The following is a 14810-nucleotide window of genomic DNA, read 5'->3' as shown; positions in this document are numbered from 1 at the left end:
GAACTGCTTTCGATTGCAATTACAAGACTTCAGGGGAAATTGTGTCTGCTAGAATGTGAGAATCTGTTTTAACACCGTGAAGTTGCAAGGGACCCGAAATTAAGGCTTTTGGCTTCGCAGACAGGTGATTGTCTTCTGTGCGTGCGTCTATCCTGACGGTCGTTGTCTGTCTGTTCTGACGCTCGCCGAGGGAGTAGGTAGACATCTGTAACCCAGCAACGCTCTGTGCTTCTGACAAAAGCCTGGTGGTGGGAGCTGAGATGGGAGAGCCAAGCCCGTGACGGCAATTGCAAAGCGGTAGCAGCAGGGAGACGGGGGAGAAAAGAGAAGGCCGGCTGGGTTCCCGGGCCTGAGGTGGTGGCAAGCGTGAGCTGATTGCCTAGCCACATGGAGACACAGGTTTAGACGAGTTCATGGGACACCATGTTAAACTGGAAGAAATGCTGTAGCTCCGAATTCTGGGCGACTGGTTCAGAACTCACGTAAGCAGCAATGTTCCTTTCTCGAGGTTATGCCGTTTGTGTGGAGAACACTAACAAGTGGTTTGTCCGTTCCAGTGGGTGAAGCATGTTGGAATAAGCAGCCCTTGTATTTGAGCGTGTGCCTCTCCTGGTCAGGATGGAAGGGCCTTGGGAAGTTCAAGCAGAAGCGAGAGAGGCTCTCTCTCAAGGTCTGTTTGAGTATTGAAACCTCTAAAACGTTCAGATTTACACAAGGCTTTTTTCTAGTCTCAAAATGAAAGCCCGGGTTTTTGTAAGTAGCAGACAAGGCTCCCCGCTCCACGTGTCCCCGTTGTACTCCCACCACACACAGGTCTGGACCCCTATGCTTCCTCAGACACTGGCACATGCCCACCTCAGGGCCTTTGCACGGGCTCTTCCCAGCGCCTGAAATACATGTTCGTCAGATGTCTCCAAAGACCACTCACAGACTTCCTCAAGGAAGGCTGCCCTGGGTCCCCTGTGTGGCATCGCCACGCTCCCCCTTCTGTGAGGCTCGCCTCCTGTCCCGTTATCTGTCTCCCATATTTCTGCCTGTTTATTTCAGCTTATCGCTGGCCCTTCCCCATCCCTCCTGCTTCCCTGACTTCCCTCCTGCTGTGTGATGCTCCTGCCAGGTCCCTGTGCAACCATACCATGGAGCCGCAGACTTTCAGGGCTCGGGGTCTGTGGGCAGTTCCTACTCCATGCTTCTCAGAATCCCGTGTGAGGTCAGAAAAGTGATTTTGACTTTGGGCAGGAACCTCACAGAGCTGATCTCACCAAGTGTGGAACCTGTTCTGGGAGGGCAAATGTGCCAGATTCCTTGGCTGCATTCATTTCTTGTTGCTTTCGTGTTTCTCTTGGTCTTTGCGGAGTGGCAGTATGATGCGGTTCATAAACCACGGGTTCTGGGGGTCCTGGGTTGAAAGATTGTCGTCACGTGGCCCTCCGTCCTACAGATGTCACTCCCTAGACTCAGGAGTCAGTTTTTGGATCCACGCTGTTGATGCCTTTTTCAGTAAGTGGCACTTGCAGTGGTGTTGAACTTTGATTCTCCAGGACAAAATGAAGAGATCAAAGGAATTAATGAATAATTACAGACCGTCTAAGAGATCGGGGGCCGCTCTAAAGGACAGACTTCCGATAAGGAGCTTTTCGTGTAAATTGGGGGCCCTGTTCTTATCCCAGTGGCTCACGCATCAGTGAGTTCTGTCAGAGACAGTGTCGGGGGACACGGTTGACACGGGAGCTTCCAGACTGCTGCTGGGGGTGGGTGTTGGGTGGGAGGGTGACAGTACAGGGACTCTGGGAGTACAGGGGGGTTGGGTAGGATGAGAGGCGGTGTCCCCAAAGAAGCCAGGGCTCAGGCAAAACGGGAGCGAAAGGTAGCTCCAGGCATGAAGGAGGTGGGAGAGTGGCCGGGCGTGGCAGGCGAGTGGCAGGTCAGGGGCCCCAGGGGGACGTGGGCCTCCCCGTAAACCGGCCTCGCTCAAGAATTTGGATTTCTGCCTGTAGGTAAGGTGGATGGCCACCAATAGGTTTTTGTTTTTTTGTTTTTTTTTTTAATGTTTTTTAACGTTTGTTTATTTTTGAGATAACAGAGAGAGCACAAGTCAGGGAAGAGCAGAGAGAGAGGGAGACCCAGATTCCAAAGCAGGCTCTAGGCTGCGAGCTGTCAGCACAGAGCCCGACGTGGGGCTCAAACCCACAAACCGCGAGTTCATGACCTGAGCCGAAGTCGGACGCCCAACCGACTGAGCCACCCGGGCACCCGCTACCAAAAGGTTTTAAACAGGAGGCCGGCGGGGCGCCTGGGTGGCACAGTCGGTTAAGCGTCCGACTTCAGCCAGGTCACGATCTCGCGGTCTGTGAGTTCGAGCCCCGCGTCAGGCTCTGGGCTGATGGCTCAGAGCCTGGAGCCTGTTTCCGATTCTGTGTCTCCCTCTCTCTCTGCCCCTCCCCCGTTCATGCTCTGTCTCTCTCTGTCCCAAAAATAAATAAAAAAAAAAAATTTAAAAAAAAAAAAAAAAAAAAAAAAAAAAACAGGAGGCCGGCACTGTAATGTCACTAGGGATGCGGGAGGGACAGTGCTGGAATCTGAAGCCAGCTGCCGATGGTTAGGACCTCAGCCATGCCAGGGAGTGATGAGGAAGGCAAGGACCCGAAGGCTAATTCAGGAGTTCAAGTGCTGGCGTGTAGCGGCACCAGAACACCTCTGTGGCCTGTGTGTCAGGACGTGAAGTGGCCTGGCCCCCCAGGATGGGACAGGCTTGGGTGGGGGGGGCGAGATGTGGGTTTCTGGCCTGGGACCGGGTCTGGGGTACTTACTTGTAATGGCCTTAGAGATGCTTACATACAGTGCTCAGCAGAAAGACCACAGCTAAGTTGTTTGATTTTCCCTTTGCTTATCTGAAAGTTTCAATTTCTCTAACTTCAGAGTAAAATAAGTACATAGTTTAGAATCAGGCTTTCCTTTTCCCCCGGTTGTTTACCCGATGGAAGACACACGTTAGTTTCTTAGCGGCCAGAGGTGAGAGGAACGGTATTTGGAGTCATTTGGAGTTAGCTCGTGCTCTCCAGGAGACCCTGCTTCCGTCCGTGGGGCTCGCTTTGGGACGAATGGTGACGCTTGCTTGAGACCAACGAGGGACACTCTGTCCACTGTATTTTCCGAAGAGTCAGGTCCTTCCCTCACTCCATGTATGGAATCTTGTGTAAGAATTTCTGGTGTAAATAGAACTGATTACAATAACCAAGAAGTTGTTTGTCAGTTTTGTAGCGCATGCAGAAGGCGCCCTTTTAGGTACCTTCGGCTGCCTTCTGTCTTCTGACTGCCAAAGCAGACCCTCGCGAGCGAGGGCACCGCACCCCTCCGTGCTCACAGTTGTCCCCTTCCACCCCGCCTAGATCACCACCGGCTACAACCTGGAAGACGACCGATGTGAGTGTGTGGCCCTGCAGGACTTCCGGGCTGGAGAGCAGGTGGGCGGCGCTCATGCACCGGCTCGCGGACCGGGGGCCGGCCGGCGGGCACAGAGCTCTCGTTGTGTTGATAAGTTTAAAAAGGGATTTAGCTCGGGCACAAAATTAGGGATTTGGATTTAGGACCGTCTGGGGAGTATGTCTCGAGACCTGAAGCCGTAAGAAATGTACTGTGCTTTGGGTCCACGGGGAAAACAGATTTAAGTGCAATTATTTGCACAGTTGACCTCATATTTGCAATTTATTTAAGTGGCAAAATCAAGGGACTCGGGCACCGTACATCTTTCCACTTTAATCTGCAGATTTCATCTCATGATTTGGGTGGGGGCAGGGGTAAGCCTTTCGGTGAGTTTGAAAATACGCATCCCTGAATGCCTGCTTTCCACCCCTCGGTCTCAGGACCGAGCGGTTAACCCCAGAAAGCAGAACTGATGTTGACCATTGACGCCCCAGCTGAGACAAAATGAGCGATGCGAGTCTAATGAAGCCGGTCGGCCCTTCCCTTTCCCTTCCCGCAGAAGAGTTAGAGACCCCCTGCGGGGTGCAGAGTTGCCACAGGAACTGGAAATGAGTTTCTGACGGACACGGCCTGAAACTCTTGTTCCAGAAGAGACCCTTGTAGTGGAAGGAGGCGGGGGGACTGTGACGAACCGCCACGTGCAGTCATAACGTGCCGGCCGGTCTCGCCGTCCCGGGGACGGAGAAGGGGCAGTGCGCGCCCCGGCCGGGGCTCCTCTGTGAACCAGGCAGGCCCACGCGGTGGCGGGAGCGGATGCCCTTCCTGGCCCATCTCAGCCGGTTTGGGGAAGGGGGAACTGCACGCCTTGCTGGGGCTGCAGGAGATCACGTGAGGGCTGTTTTGTGTGTGCGGTGTGACGTCCAGTTGAACATGTGAGAACTGATCCTTTGCCCTGCTCTGTATTGAGAATGATGTTAAATTTCTTTTATATCCCTTTATTTTTTTCTTTACTGCATCTCAGATTTACATTTTTTATGGCACTCGGTCAAATGCAGAGTTTGTGATCCACAGTGGTTTTTTCTTTGACAATAATTCACACGACAGAGTGAAAATAAAGCTGGGAGTGAGTAAGAGTGACCGACTGTACGCCATGAAGGCCGAGGTCCTGGCCCGCGCCGGCATCCCCACGTACGTACAGAGACGCCCGGCTCTCCCCTGCGCGCCTAGAAGCATTTCCACTTGCACAGTGTTTCGTTGGTGTGTCAGTAGAACTTCTCTAGAGTGGTCTGTCCCCGTGTCTGCATCCCTCCTGCACAGCAGATTTAGACCGGGACGCGTGGAGACTTACGGGCGTTTTCAGATAAACGTCAGCGTCGTTGAGGGCGCTCGTGGTCCCTTCCAGGGGACACGGCCTGAACTCCTCATTAAGTTAAATAAATACTGTGGATCATTAGTGTCTTTCACCTTGAAAAGGTTAATGACCCGGATCAATTTGTTTCATTTAATTCTTTGCCACCATTAGTTTCTGTAATGAAGTCATGATCCCTAGTGATTTCAAGAATTTCTGGTTAAATTCTTGAAGATTCTCTCGCATTTGAGGTGCAAAATGATAAAGAAGCCAAGAATTATGATTTATTAGTTCTCCCGGGAATGGAGGAACCATTCTTAATGAAAATGGATTAACCAGGCCTTTTTTTATTGAACTTGTCAATATTTGATTAATGATTAAAATGTGAACTCAACATAAATTATTGTTAACATTTTTTAAGAACCGTGGGCACACTTAATTCTCTTGGTTGGCACACGCACCCTGAGATTAAGGCTTTTAGAAACTGCCGATGGGGCGGTGACTGCCATCCCCCGAGAGAGGCCCTACCTTCTGCACTTTGCAGGCACTGAAAGCAACATTTGCGCGCCTCGGGTGAGGGGTCGGGATGAGTCACGCGGGTCAGCGCCCCTCGAGGGCAGCCGCCCTCCCCGAGTGTGGAGTGAAGGGCTCTCAGTTGCTGAGGGCAGGTGCCCAGGCAGGGCGACTAATGCTTCTGCCTTTGTCAGTTCCAGTGTGTTTGCGCTGCATTTTACCGAGCCGCCCGTCTCTGCCCAGCTCCTGGCTTTTCTCCGCGTATTCTGCATGACTGAAGGTAAATCATTTCAGGAGGAAAAAAAAAAAAAGATGTTGACTTTTTAAAAAATGCATAAAGTATAAAGCATAGTGATGCAGATTCAAGATAAAATTGTTTAAAACTAGAGCGCTTTCTCGGGGGAGGGGGGAGGGCAACATTGGAGAAAGAAGTTGATCCGTTTTACCCTGGAAGTGTTTTATTAAGTCCTTGATGTGTTGTCAATATTCATTTGTAATAAACAACTAATTCTCTACTGCACTGGAAGAAAAAACATCTGGGATCCTGTAACTGCATCAGAATTCTGTGTTTGTGGAGGGGAGTTTTTGATGTGCTCGTTCCGCAGACAGCCGTATTCCCGCACAGTGCACGGACCTGGGAGTCCCCCCGAAGTCATGTGGTCAGCGTGGCATTCGTGGGCCACGGGACCTCCCTGGCTGGCCGACTCTGCTTTTGAGATGCGACATTGCTGGCAGGCTTCCTAACGTCAGGCTTCCTGTCAGGTTAACACTGAAGACGACCCTGTTTGCATCACAAAATGTTCTTGTCCGCAGCCTCTCCCTTCAGGCAGAGAAAGAGTTAAATGCCCGTATTCAGCATCTACTCTTATGTTTGCTTAAGCTCAGACGTTTGGCCTTTCTTATCCTGACTGATTGTGCTTGCGTTTTCGTGTTTGGTCTGAAAATGTCCCCCCACCCCCACCCCAGTAGGCCCAATCCCATAGTTCTAAGGCTTCGCTTTTACTGTTTTTGTGTGTTTTGTTTTTAGTTTTTATTTAAATTCCAGTTAGTTAACCAGCGGTTTAATACTAGTTAAGGGTGTAGAATGCAGTGATTCATCATGTACGTGCAACACCCAGGGCTCATCCCAACAAGTGCCTTCCTCAGTGCCCATCCCCCATTTAGCCCATCCCCCCCCCCCCCACTTCCTCTCCAGCAACCCTGTTAGTTCTGTATTGTTAAGAGTCTGTTTTCTGGTTCCCCCCACACACACACTTTTTCCCCTTTGTGGTGTTGTTGTTTAATTCCACATATGAGTGAGATCATAGGATATTTGCCTTTCTCTGACTGACTGACTTCACTTAGCATAATACATTCTAGTTCCATCCACATCATTGCAAATGCCAGGATTTCATTCTTTCTTGTGGCTGAGTAATATCCTAATATATATATATACACCACATCTTTATCCATTCATCGGTCGATGGGCTTTTGGGCTGTCTCCATAATTTGCCTATTGTTGGTAGTGCTGCTATAAACCTCAGGGTGTATGTATCCCTTTGAAGTCGTATTTTTAATTTCTTTTTAATGTTTGTTTATTTATTTTTGAGAGAGAGGGAGAGAGTGCGTGAGCAAGAGAGAGAGAATCCCAGGCAGGCTCCACGCTCAGTGCAGAGCCCGACATGGGGCTTGAACTCATGACCGACTGTGAGATGATGACCTGAGCCAAAATCAAGAGTTGGACGCTCAGCTGACTGAGCCATCCAGGTGCCCCTGTATTTTTGTGTTCTTTGGATAGATACCTAGTAGTGCAGTTGATGGATCATCGGGTACATCTATTTTTTGTTTCTTGAGGAACCTCTGTACTGGCCTCCAGAGTGGCTGCACCAATTTGCATTCCCGCCAACAGTGCGTGAGAATTCCCCTTTCTCTGCAGCCTCACCGACACCCGTTATTTCCTGTGTTGTTGATTTTAGCCATTTCGACAGGCGCGAGGTGATCTCTCATTGTAGTTTTGATATTTATTTCTCTGATGATGAGCGATGTTGAGCAACTTTTTGTGTGTCTGTTGGCCACCTGGATGTCTTCTTTGGAGAAATGTCTGTTCATGTTCTCTACCCATTTCTTAATCGGATCGTTTGTTTTTTGCACGTTGAGTTTTTTAAGTTCTTTATAGATTTTGGATACTGACCCTTATCAGATATATCATTTGCAAATATCTTCTCCCATTCCATAGGTTGCTTTTTAGCTTTGTTGATGGTTTCCTTTGCTGTGCAGAAGCTTTTTATTTTTATGAATTCTCAATAGTTTATTTTTGCTTTTATTTCCCTTGCCTCAGCAGACATATCTAGTAAGAAGTTGCCATGGCCAGTGTCAAAGAGGTTACTGCTTGTGTTCTCTCCGATTTTAATGATTTCAGGTCTCCCAGTTAGGGCTTTCATCCGTTTTGAACTTATTTTTGTGTATGGTGTAAGAACATGGTCCAGGTTCATTCTTCGGCATGTTGCTGTCCGGTTCTCCCAACACCATTGGTTGAAGAGACTGTTTTTTTCCCGTGGATATCCTTTCCTGCTTTGTCAAAGACTAATTGACCATATAGTTATGGATTCATTTCTGGGTTTTCTAGTCTATTCCGTGGATCTGTGTATCTGTATTTGTGTGAGTACCATACTGTTTTGATCAATACAGCTTTGTAATATAACTTGAAGTCCAGAATTGTGATGCTTACAGCTTTGTTTTTCTTTTTCCAGATTACTTGGGCTATTTGGGGTCTTTTATGGTTTCATACGAATTTTGGGATTGTTTGTTCTAGTTCTGTGAAAAATGCTGTTGGTATTTTGATAGGGATTGCATTAAATGTGTGGATTGCTTTGGGTTGTATGGACATTTTTACGATATTTATTCTTCCGTGAGCACGGAATGTTTCTCCGTTTCTTTGTGTCATCTTCAGTTTCTTTCATCAGTGTTTTATAGTTTTCACAGTACAGACCTTTCACCTCTTTGGTTAGGTTTATTCCTAAGTATCTTATTGTTTTTGGTGCAGTTGTGAATGGGGTGAATTCCTCAATTTCTCACCGTGCTGCTTCATTATTGGAGTATCAAAATCCATCTGATTTCTGCACATTGATTTTGTATCCTGCAACTTAACTGAATTCGTGCATCAGTTCTAATAGTTTTTAGTGGAGTCTTTTGGGTTTTCTGTATATAGTATCCTGTCATCTGAAAATAGTGAAAGCTTTACTTCTTCTTTGCTGATTTGGATGCCTTTTATTTCTTTTTGTTGTCTGATTGCTGAGGCTAGCGCTTCTAGTCTTCTGTGGAAGAGCAGTGGCAAGAGCGGACATCCGTGTTGTCTTCCAGACTGCAGAGGGAAAGATCTCAGTTTTTGCCCATTGAGGATGACACTGGCTGTGGGGTTTTCATATATGGACTTTATTGGGTTCCTCTAACCTGCTTTGTTGAGGGTTTTTATCCTGAATGGCCATTAGCACTTTGCCAGTGTTTGCCCTGCATCTGTTGAGAGGGTCATGCGGTTCTTCTCCTTTCTTCTAGTGATGCGGCGCATCACGTTATTGATTTGCAAACACGGAACTGCCCCCGCAACCCAGGAATGAATCCCACTTGATCGGGGTGGACTGTTGGATTCGGTTTGCTAGTATTTTATTAAGAATTTTTGCATCCAGTTCATCAGGGATATTGGCCTGTAGTTCTTTTTTTTGTGGTGCCTTTATCTGGTTTAGGTATCAGTAATGCTGCCTCTGTGATTTGAAAGTTTTCCTTCCTATTGTATTTTTTGAATAGTCTGAGAAAAATAGGTATTAACTCATTACATGTTTGGTAGAATTCGCCTGGGAAGCCGTCTGGCCCTGGACTCTTGTTTGTTGGGAGATTTTTGATTACTGACCCAGTTTCTTTGCTGGTTATGGGTCTGTTCAAATTTTCTATTTCTTTCTGTTTTAGTTTCACTAATCTGTATGTTTCTAGGAATTTATCCGTTTCTTCCAAATTGCCCACTTTGTTGGCATATAGTTTTTCATGATACTCTTCTTAAGATTGTATTTCTCTTAAGGTGTTGGTTTGTTATTTCTTCTCTCTCTCATTTGTGATTTCACTTACTTGGGTCCTTTCTTTTATTTTGGCTAAGTCTGGCTAGTGGTTTTCAATTTTATTTGTTTTTTCAAACAACCAGCTTCTGGTTTCATTGATCTGTTCTTTTTTTGCTTCTATATCATTTATTTTTGCTCTACTCTTTCTTATTTCCTTCCCTGAAGTTTCGTTTGCAAGTGTGTGTGTGCGTGTGAGTGTGTATCTGCTGTTGTAAACAACCTCAAATCCCATGCAAAACAGATTGAGTAGGAAGAAGTGAGTGAGAGAGTTAGCACCTAACTGAACAAACAAACAAGCATTCCTCTGAAGAAGGCTGTTCGGGCACTGGGGAGAGGGCAGTCTGGTCCGCAGAGGTGAATTGTGGCCCGCGGTGGTGGGGTCTGCTGGGCTCTGCTGTCCTCGGCCCCCTGTTTTCACGTCTGGATGCCCAGTCCAGGCTTTGACGTCAGGACAGATGTGGAAGAAACTTAGGCCCCAAACAGGTGATTTCGACACCCAACCACAGGACCCAAGGCGGGGGGGGGGGGGGGGGGGGGGGTGTGGATGGAGCTTGTCCCTCAGAAGCGGCCACACTGTCGAAGGCCCAGCTTCCAGCGAGGTTTTCCTTTGGTGGTGGCTCATCAGTCAGTTTAGCGAACACCAGTGAAGGGTTTCCCATGGGCCTGTCCCGTGTACAGTAAAGAGGTATAAAGGTGAAGGTCACCATTCCGATCCCGATGAGACTTATAACTGAGAAAAATGACAGTGATGCTGATCCCTGTAATGCGTGAGCACCTGCTGTATGCCAGGCGCCATGCTACGTTCTGTTAGTCGTCATCAGGCTTGTGAGGTGTAGGGCTTCGCGCTTGACTGACGTGGAAGCTCCGGTTCCAAGGGATTGAGTGACGTGGCCCTGAGCTGGCAGACGGCGCCCGAGTCAGGACCAGCTCTTTTCCCTGCAGGGCCTGCACCCCGGGCATCCCACGTGGCTCCCGCTGGCTTGAAGAGAACACGCTCTGTGGAAGAGACACTAGTCGTCCAGGGGTCTGGAGGAACCCGCGGTTGACACGGAGCCAGGCTGAGGAGCGAGGGCACCGGTCGCCGTCGGGGGTGACCTAACGTGACTCCTGTGGTGGCTGGGGGAAGGCACGGAGGCTCTGTCAGGGCTGCGTTCTTTGTTGGCCGCAGGGAAGCGTAGGGAGGAACCTACTCTTGAAGCCTTTGGTCGCGTGGTGACGCTGTTGTGTGTCCCCTCTTGGGGGTGTCCTGTCGCCAGCAGTCCCCAGTCTCTGCTCCTGCCCCTCACTCAGCTTGCCAGCTTGGAGGGCAGAACGTGCGTGCGCTTAGGAACCAATCAAAACTGGCGACCTGAGGACTGGGGGGAGCTTCCGAAAAGAAACGTCTACCACCAAGGAAGCGCGTCTTAAACGGTCAGCACTTTACCCAAAATATAAACTGAGGATCTGAAATCTAAAAATCCTGCATTTTCTCATGCCCTTTTGCTAACAAACGCACCTTAATAAATTTCTTTTTTGAACGTTCGATTAACTTCTGTTTTCTTCAGAAAAACCAAAGAACCAAACTGCTTGAATCATTTTAGGTCCGATGATTCTCTGTAGTTTCTCTTTAGTCAAAGACAACTTGTCATGTCAAGACAATTGCTATATTATCCTTTGAATTCCTCTAACTAATACTAATAAAAGTTCAGTTTGCTGGCAGCAGAAGTTCTCCAATTTGAATTGTAAAGAGTGACAGCTGTGGGGCATTTCGCTCTGAAAGAGATACTGGCTCGTAATTACATAAGAAGTACGGGGATATTTCTTGAGCGTGACTAGGACGGGCATATTTGGGTCTTTTGAAGATAATGTGCCAGGAGATGAAATGCTCAGAGCAGTTGCTGAATTCTTTCCTCCTCTTACATATATTTGAAGGTAATTGAGATGTTCACTTGTGTTTACTTGTAATTTCTATTTAATTCCTGACAAGGGAGGGATCTAGGCACATTTTTCATGAACTAAGGTTTTTATAGTCCATTTTCTTGCTTCTTTCAGCCCGGGGTTTGCGTGTTAGGAGGTAAACAGCTTTGTCAGGTCAGCTACTGGCATGAGCGCCATTCTGACTGACACAGAGAAGGGTCACTGGATTGTTGTCCTATTTAACGCGTTTTTGCTATTTACATTGTCAACCTAAATGTCGTTTTGACCCCGTGGGTGTGACTGAGCTCACGGTTTGTGAGAAGGGTATCGTCAGCTTGAGGGCCGTGTCCCTAGAGTTCGTCCTTAAAATGTATCTCGTGAGACTGTGTAAAAGCTCTCGGCGTCCCCCATAAAAACGAGTGACAGTGCTGCCCCAAGGCTTGGTCCGGACTCCAGATCAGGAGGACCCCCCCAACACACACACACCCCTCCCGAACCTAGCCCTGACTCACCCTGGAGAGCCTAGCACGGCCCGGCCCCCTCCATCAGGGAGAGCTTTCAGCCACAGGAGAACGATGTCATTGGGGAAGATATTTTCCAAGGTGGGTTGCTTGTTAAATGAGAAGCCGAGAAGCCGTGCTGTTTCTTCCCTAACAGATGGCTGTTTGTGTTTCTTGCAGAAGAATTGAAAGAACATTTGCTGGGAGATAATGCTATAGACAGAATCTTCACCTTGGGTAATTCCGAGTATCCCGTTAGCTGGGACAATGAGGTCAAACTTTGGACATTTCTTGAAGATCGAGCCTCGCTTCTTTTAAAAACCTACAAAACAACCATTGAGGTAATTAGATCGAGTAGATGAGGAGTTGAGCTGTGTCATGTTGTTAAGGGTTTCTGATGAGAGATTCCTTCCTAAATGTCAATTACTTTCTTTTTTTTTTTTTTTAATTTTTTTTTTTTAACGTTTATTTATTTTTGAGACAGAGAGAGACAGAGCGTGAACAGGGGAGGGGCAGAGAGAGAGGGAGACAGAGGATCCGAAACAGGCTCCAGGCTCTGAGCTGTCAGCACAGAGCCCGACGTGGGGCTCGAACTCACAGACCGCGAGATCATGACCTGAGCCGAAGTCGGACACTTAACCGACGTAGCCACCCAGGCGCCCCTGTCAATTACTTTCTTTAGCAAGATCATTGGGCATCTGATCTTTGTCACTCAGCCTACGAAGGTTTTTCTACTTACCGTATGTATACCTACCAGAAGAATCGCATTAAAGCACTGTTGATAAGAAGACAGATTTGAAAAATTTTTTCACCACTCTTCTGTCATTCTGAGTTTTCATTTGTGCTTTTAAAGCTAACCTTCGCGTCCCTAATTTCACATTCACCCAACCAGGTGCCAAGCCCCCTGGGCCGTCAGTGCACAGGACAGACAACACCTCCTAAAATCGGCCGAGCTCGCTGTCAGATGTGGTGCAGCAGGCATGAGATTTAGGCTCACCGTTTTCATCTTAGGTCATTTTACCGGGGTGGAATTTAAATACAATAAAATCGGGGCGCCTGGGTGGCTCAGTCGGTTGAGCGTCCGACTTTGGCTCAGGTCATGATCTCGCGGTTCGTGGGTTCGAGCCCCACGTCGGGCTCTGTGCTGACAGCTGGGAGCCTGGAGCCTGTTTCAGATTCTGTGTCTCCCTCTGCGGCTCATGCTCTGTCTCTCACATTGTCTCAAAAATAAATACATGTTAAAAATCAGTAAATAAATACAATAAAATCCACACTTCTAACGTGGACGTTCTGCTAGAAGCCCACAAATCCTGCAGCCACCACCACAGTCAAGTTCCAGAACCTTCTGTCACCCCTAACACCTCCCTCGTGCCCCCATCCCTGGCAGCAACTGATCTGCCTTCTGTCGCCACGCTTTTGATGATTTAGACTCCTCAGAGTTAATCTTGCTGTTTTTCGTTGGCCAGGAAGACAAGGCCTTCTTGAAAAACCACAGCCTTTCTGTGCGCGCAACAATGGCCATCAAGCTGCGCTTAGGAGAAAAGGAGATTTTGGAGAAGGCGGTGAAGAGCGCGGCCGCCAACCGGAAGTACTACCGCAAGCAGATGGAGGCGGGGGCCCCGCTGCCCCGGTGCGAGGAGAGCGGCGCGGGGGGCGCCAGGCTGCCCTTGGCCTTGAGGAGCCTGGAGGAGGAGGCCGGCGCGCACGAGGCCCTCACCCTGGCCGAGGCCGTGGGCGGGGCGAAGGCCGTGGAGAACGGGCTCTTGAACGGCGAGAACTCTATCCCCAACGGGACGGGGGCGGAGAAGGAAAATTTAAATCGGGAGGAAAGCCGGAGAGCGGCCGAGGGCACCAAAGAATCTTGTGCAGACGGCACGGAGGGCGCCAGGGAGCAGCAGCCCCGCGGAGGTGCCGTCTGCACCGAGCTGAGCTGAGCGGAAGTTCGTGGACCGTCCAGTTGCGTCGCCGTGCTCCCTTGTTCACGTTGTTTCTTTCCGCAGAGAGGAAAATATGTTTTTGCTGCTTTATATAAAAATGATTTTTTTTTAAGTTATTTAAAAAAAATCTAGCTTCCCTTTTTGATTAAGATAGCCATCTTGCTTCTGGGCAAAACAAACAGGTTGCCGGGCCTCGACGGCAGACCGGGCAAGGGGTGCTTTGGCAGCCCCTGTAGACCCACTGTGGGCACCCGTGTGTTCTTCCCGGGGACGCACGCAGGTCGGCCGTCAGCCGTGCTCTGGCGGGCCTGGCCCCCTGTCAGCCGCGGCTGCAGCCTCTCTGCCCCCTGCCAGCAGGACGGGGTGACGCGTTCCGGGTGCTCAGCGCCGGCCGGGCTCCAGGTTTGGCAGCTCGAGGTTCGGGGCGACATCTTTTTTTTTTTCCTAAAATAATGCCCCGGTACTGAAAGAAAGGTTAAGGTGGCAACCTTATTTTTAATAGTTTTAAATGTTGGTGATAATCCTAATTATATAAATACACACACACACACACACACACACACACACACACACACCACACACACAGCCCTAGTGATTTCTAAAGATTTGTTTACCTTTTGTGTTTGGTTTTACCGTATGAAGAACTTGCCCCCTCTCCTTGAATCACCGTAGGACATGCATCCTCCTCCTCATTTTAAATGTTGGCTCTGATTTTAACGTGGTGCGTTTGATTTCCCGCGTCGGTCACGGAGGGTCTGTGGCGGCGGCGGGGCCTCAGCTCTCCGGGGCCGCGTGCACAGCGAGGCGGCTCCCCGGCTCTTCGGTTTTCACAAGCTAGAGATTTTCAAAGCTACACTTTTGAGTAAAAAGCCTTATTAAAAGGAAAACATGATTAATACTTTTGTCTCTTCCTTTCCTTGGAGTGGGACAGGCCCTTCGGACTGAGCTCCGATGCAAACCATCCTGCTTTATCCGCGGAGCTGTTTGGAAGCTGCCCGGTGCCCGATGTCCAGTGCTCTGCTTGTCCCGGGGACCCAGGGTCGCGCGGGAGGCCTGAGGTCAGCCCCTCTGCAGCCTGCGAGGGGCTGAGCCGGACACAAGCAAAGGA

General features: G+C 49.0%; 1 protein-coding gene across 2 annotated transcripts in view; it reads left to right on the top strand.

The window, feature by feature from the left end:
• The window catches only part of SETD3 (SET domain containing 3, actin N3(tau)-histidine methyltransferase), an 81854-nt gene extending 67254 nt beyond the window's left edge, over window positions 1-14600 (top strand). The window contains exons 9-13 of one of the 2 annotated variants that reach the window (XM_060620726.2): window positions 3390-3464; window positions 4445-4611; window positions 5479-5564; window positions 11946-12106; window positions 13232-14600. In XM_060620726.2, coding sequence (XP_060476709.1) covers window positions 3390-3464; window positions 4445-4611; window positions 5479-5564; window positions 11946-12106; window positions 13232-13699 — 957 coding nt within the window. In that variant the 3' untranslated portion in view covers window positions 13700-14600. Of the gene's footprint in view, window positions 1-3389; window positions 3465-4444; window positions 4612-5478; window positions 5565-11945; window positions 12107-13231 lie in introns of those variants that run through there. The other variant, XR_009606575.3, reaches the window with a different exon arrangement.
• Window positions 14601-14810: the final 210 nt, after the last annotated feature.

The sequence above is a fragment of the Panthera onca genome, chromosome B3 (assembly GCF_046562875.1).
Source record: "Panthera onca isolate mPanOnc1 chromosome B3, mPanOnc1 haplotype 2, whole genome shotgun sequence".
Lineage (NCBI taxonomy): Eukaryota > Metazoa > Chordata > Mammalia > Carnivora > Felidae > Panthera > Panthera onca.
This window is presented reverse-complemented; position numbering and strand designations above follow the sequence as displayed.